A 5079-nucleotide genomic window follows, 5' to 3' on the forward strand; every position below is an offset into this window, starting at 1 on the left:
GGGGGGGGGGGGGGGGGGGGAAAAATCACACAGAGGCTGCAGAAGCTGCTGCTTCTCCATGCCCTGGGTTGCAGCCTGTTGTGTGCCCTGTGAACTACAGCTGCCACCATGGCACAGGGCACACCATGGCAGTGGCAGCTTTGGCACAGGGCAGCAGGTGCAACCCTGGCTTGGGGAACACAGCTGGAGCTGGCACTGCCATATGCCCTGTGCCAGAGTTGGAAGTGCTGGAGTCAGACCTGCTGCCATGCGACTTGGTCCAGATATGGCCCCCAGGGAGGCTTTTCTAGTCTAGATCTGGCCTGGGGCATGAGGCGAGTTTGACACCCCTGCTATACAAGGGAAGAGCTTTCTCTCAATTTACATAATGGTAACAGGATAAAAAGAAAAAATAATATTTGGGGCATGGGGAGGGAGAAATGGTAAGCTGTTTGCTTTTTTATCACTTCTGTACAATGATAAGTTTTTACTGAGCTGTCTCCAGCAACTCCCAGATCTTCCCCCCCACAAATAACTTTTACAACCAACTAGAACCCAACTGTGTTCCACTGTTTGACCCATGTACCTTGACAATACCATCTAACTGCAGTCTTTCCACATTGAGATAGTAAAAGGTGTAATCAGAAAATCATGCGTCCCACAGAGCATCAGTACATGAAATAAGGACCTATATTCTAGAACTCTGATGCAAGATCATTCTGCTCAGACAGACCAAATTCCTGGGGAATTAAGTTCTTCGCTATAGACTACACAGAGATTGTGCCGAGCACAATGCTTCCATACCAACTATAAAAATAGATTTAGATGACTTTGAATGATTGTGAACTGGTACAACCCTCTACCACCTCCTCTTGCTGGACTCATAGCCACACTTTCACATTCACAGACTGTAGAGTCGGAAGGGACCCCGAAGGATCATCGCATCCGACCCCCTGCCCCGGGCAGGAAAAGGACTGAGGTCAGACGACCCCAGTCAGGTGCCTATCTAGCCTGCTCTTGAAGACCTCCAAGTTAGGTGATAATACCACCTCTCTTGGCAGCCTGCTCCAGATTCTGGCCAGATGTTTTATTCAAAGCCCTTTTCCTCACAGGGACTTCACAGTAAAACAGAAACATGGGCTTTTCCTTAGGCTCAAGTCAAACAGTACCTTCTAAGAATCATTAAATGATAGAAAATTAGGGTTGGAAGGGATCTCAGGAGGTCATCTAGTCCAATCCCCTGCTCAAAGCAGGACCAGCCCCAACCAGATCATCCCAGCCAAAGCTTTGTCTAGCCTGGTCTTAAAAAAAAACTCCAAGGATGGAGATTCCACAACTTCTTTGGGTAACCTGTTCCAGTGCTTCCCTACCCTCCTAGTGAGAAAGTCTCTTCCAGGCTTACGAAAGCAAGCAGACTGCTGACAAATGTAAAAAACAGGCACTTTAAACTAAATGCAGCGTGTCCCTGCACTGAACCCAGCACATGCCCAGAAGTGGCAAGGCGTTAGTTCGACCTGGCTCACCCAATGTCTGTATAGACTGGGCACTTTTGTGGGGCTTTTTTGGCACTTCTATCAAATAGCCACTGAAGCACTCTACCTATACAGATGCTGCAGAGCCAGGTCAAACTAATGGGCTGCATCTTCCAGTAAAGCGCAGTTTTGTTCTGTTTTTTTCATTTCTGTCACCAGCCATAGTGCCTTTCCCCCAAGCTTATAAAACAAACAGTACTTGTTCTCCATGTTTTGAAAGCAACCTGCACCTTTCAACAGGCTGCAAAGACTTTCCAGACTCACTCAACCTCCTTTTGCCCTTTCTCTTGCAGATAGAGCCTTCTTTAGTACTCTAGACTGGGAATCTGCCCAATGACTGGATTCCCTACGCTTGCCCCTAGTGGCACCTTCTTTCTTAAAGGGGCTCTACCCCCGTCACAACTTGATCAGATTTATTTGTCACTGGAATAACATCCAGACAGGAAGTTGTAAAAGGACATCTATCATGCCTTGAATACAAAATCTGATCCAGAACTCAAAATGACAATAGATCTAGATTCCTGGATTACCTGTCCTCTTATAGATACCCACACACACTCAAAAGACCTCTTACTCTTAGAGACTAAAAACCAATGTCCCTAAAGCGAGCTAGAAAGAGGTAATGCAACAAGCATTTTGTGCCTGTCCAGAATGCTGCCCTCAGGGACTGTCACTGATGGATACAGGTATTCTCATCCTTATGTGTTTGGGCTCAAATAAGCATCCACTAAAGTCTCTGGAAGCTTTTCCACTGATTTAAATAAGCTCTTGGATAGGGCTACTTATCAGATTGCCGGGATGAATAACTAAGAGCACAACTATGGGTGGATGAGCAGGGCATGAGCCCCTGGATGCTACTTAAGGGGGGTGGGGAGGGGTGCCAAAGTGTAGCCTGTCCCACCTCCAGCACCTGCCATGCAGTGCTGTTGGCAGCTAAGTGCAGCACTGGGCATGAAACAGGTGAGAAGCAGTTGTGGGGTTGGCGCTGGCCAGAGGCTTGCTCCTAAGGGAAGCTGCTGCTGCTCAACACTTATTTTGGCAGTGGCTACTATATTAAAACAACCAGCACCGATTTGCCTCTGTCCAGGTACGTCTCTATTATTCTTTCAGTCACATAGGTGAAAAGAACAGTCGTATTTAGAGTTCAGCCAATTCAAGCCTAGGCCAGTAGTTCACACCCTCTTTAGACTCAAGGCACTCCTTGTCAGACTCTAGGCACCCTCAAAAACTTTTGTAAATTGAAAGGCACTCCATTTCAAAAACTAAATTATTTATTATAGTGCTTGCCTCCTTACAGAAGGGCTAGGCACTGGGGGCAAAGAAGCAGTCAGGCAGGAAGAGCCTGAGCTGGCCTTTATCTAATCTTCTCACACCTTGCTTGTCTCCTCACATTCCTGGCAGCCTGGTTGAGAATCACTGGCCTAGCCTATCGAAATCTGTGAAGGGGATGGAAAGAATAGTTGCTGACATTCCTGCAGAGATGCTTCTCAGGTACCCATCTTACAGAAAGATGGAGTGCATTGGGAGGAAAGTACTATGCCCTTTCTTTGTCTTTCTAGAATACAGTAGCCTGGTCTTCTTATCCGTTACAGGGCTATTGATAGTCCTCTAAAAAATGTCATCTCAAAATTACCACAGCCATTTTCTCAGTACTCTCTAGCATGCATCCCATCTGATCCTCCCGGCATGAAAATCTGAAGTTACCTCTAAGCTATTCCTCCGCTACTCTAGGCTTCTCATGTCTTCCCCCATCCTTGCTGCCAACTACATTTATTATCCGATAGCTGACTTTATTTGCAAAGACTGAAATAAAGAGAGGCATCAAATACTCAAGCCTTCTTCACATAATCCTTTGCACTCAGCAAGAGACCTACTTTCCTTGGTCATCTTACTTCTTACATACTTGTAGAATAATTTTTATTGCCTTTTGCATTCCTTGCTAGATGCATCTTAAATCACTCCTTGGCCTTCCTAATTTTCTCCCTGTCTGCCCTTGTGAAACTCATTCTTCCCTAGTAACATGGCCAAATTTCCACTTTGAGTTGGTTCAACCAGCCTCACTCCCCTGCTTTGAGTAACCAGGGTAGCCACCAGTCCCACATACAACATAAAGAGACTGATTCCCTAAAAGTAGGAAAACCAAAAAAAGAAAGAACAAAGTCTATGCTGAGAGTCCTGATACATTCATATGGAAGATGCTAGTTATTAAAATCAGAGTTAGATTTAGTAGTGCAGAAGAGGAGGCAGCAAGATCTGTTCTCCCAGGGAAGAGAGAAAGCCAACAGTGACAACCTCCACTGAAATCTGTTCCTTGGAAATTGCAGACTATTTCATTTGTTTTTCAAAGGACTAGTGGGGAACACTTGAAGCAAAGAATTCACCTGCCGAGTTCATGCAAGAGAAAAAAAAAAAAAGACAGACAGATCACAGTGCGGCTGAAGAGATGGATCAGAAACCCATGAAAACTCTTACAAACTATAAATCAGAGGAAATGACTAGTGATACCCTTGGGAGACAACGGTTCTCCTGACACGGCATGGCATACCCTCATGTTGGAACCAAAGGTTCAGAACTTTGATTAAGTTACCATATCATATCTGTAAGTCAGGGACAGACTGGAGAATGGAGATCTGTTGAGAGACACCTCTCTGATCAACCATCAGGAATTTGCCACATCTTATTTTCTCATTGTATATTATTTTGTGAAATGAAGTGTAACTAGCCCTTAATTTTGTTGTTATAAGAAAAATGATACAAAGCTAAGATTTTATGTTAACTGCCTTCTAATTCAGTCATTTATTTAACACTAAGAATATACAGTATATATGTTTTTGTTACTCACATGAAGATATTTACTGCTGAGACAATGTAACATTTTTCCAGGTGAAAGTGAGAATGACAGTGCAGGTTTTGGACAGAATCTTATTTCTAACCTACCTGAATCTTTGTGCTTGGTGATGAACTGGCCCTCCAAATCGTCTAGCTGATGAATGATATAGTTGTGATAACAGTGCCACGTTTTTGTTCTGGTTAGGATTGGCTGCAAACTTCACTGTAATGGGTTCAGAAGAACCCGGGGGTTTGTGACCATTGAAATTTGTAATTGCCTCTTCTGCTTCTGACCTTTTGTCAAACCGGATAAATGCAACCCCTCTGGACAAACCTTTTAACCAAATCAATGAAAGAAAAAAGAAAGAGGAAAAAAGGCAGCTCAGGATTAACTCAGAATAATTTCAAAAGTGAAAGCCTCCAAAATAAGTATCATTTCTAAGTTTCATTGTTTTATTGATGGCTCTTTCAACAGCTAAAAATAATTTTTATTTATTTGCATGTATTAACACATTTATTTCAACCATATAGTGAACCTACCAATGAAAACACAGCTTAGAATCTGAGGTCAAAATTATGCAGCGAGAGCGTGTTACGGAAATGCAGTATTAAACCAATGTTTTTATTAAATTTCCTCAAACAAAAAAATTGATGGCAACTCCACTGTGTTAAAAATAATGCTGGGGGGGGGGGCCTTCTTTGTGTTTTCTTTGCTTAATTATGTTATTCAAAGCAGATC

At 43.5% G+C, this 5079-nt stretch overlaps 1 protein-coding gene across 1 annotated transcript in view; it reads right to left on the bottom strand.

Moving 5' to 3' along the window:
- ELAVL1 (ELAV like RNA binding protein 1) overlaps positions 1-5079 on the bottom strand; it is a 50315-nt gene that overhangs the window by 8627 nt on the left and 36609 nt on the right. The window contains exon 4 of the mRNA XM_019513245.1: positions 4449-4674. Within this exon, the coding sequence (XP_019368790.1) occupies positions 4449-4674 (226 nt within the window). The remainder of the gene's footprint in view (positions 1-4448; positions 4675-5079) is intronic.

The sequence above is a fragment of the Gavialis gangeticus genome, unplaced genomic scaffold (assembly GCF_001723915.1).
Source record: "Gavialis gangeticus isolate Ggan-Ray unplaced genomic scaffold, GavGan_comp1, whole genome shotgun sequence".
Lineage (NCBI taxonomy): Eukaryota > Metazoa > Chordata > Crocodylia > Gavialidae > Gavialis > Gavialis gangeticus.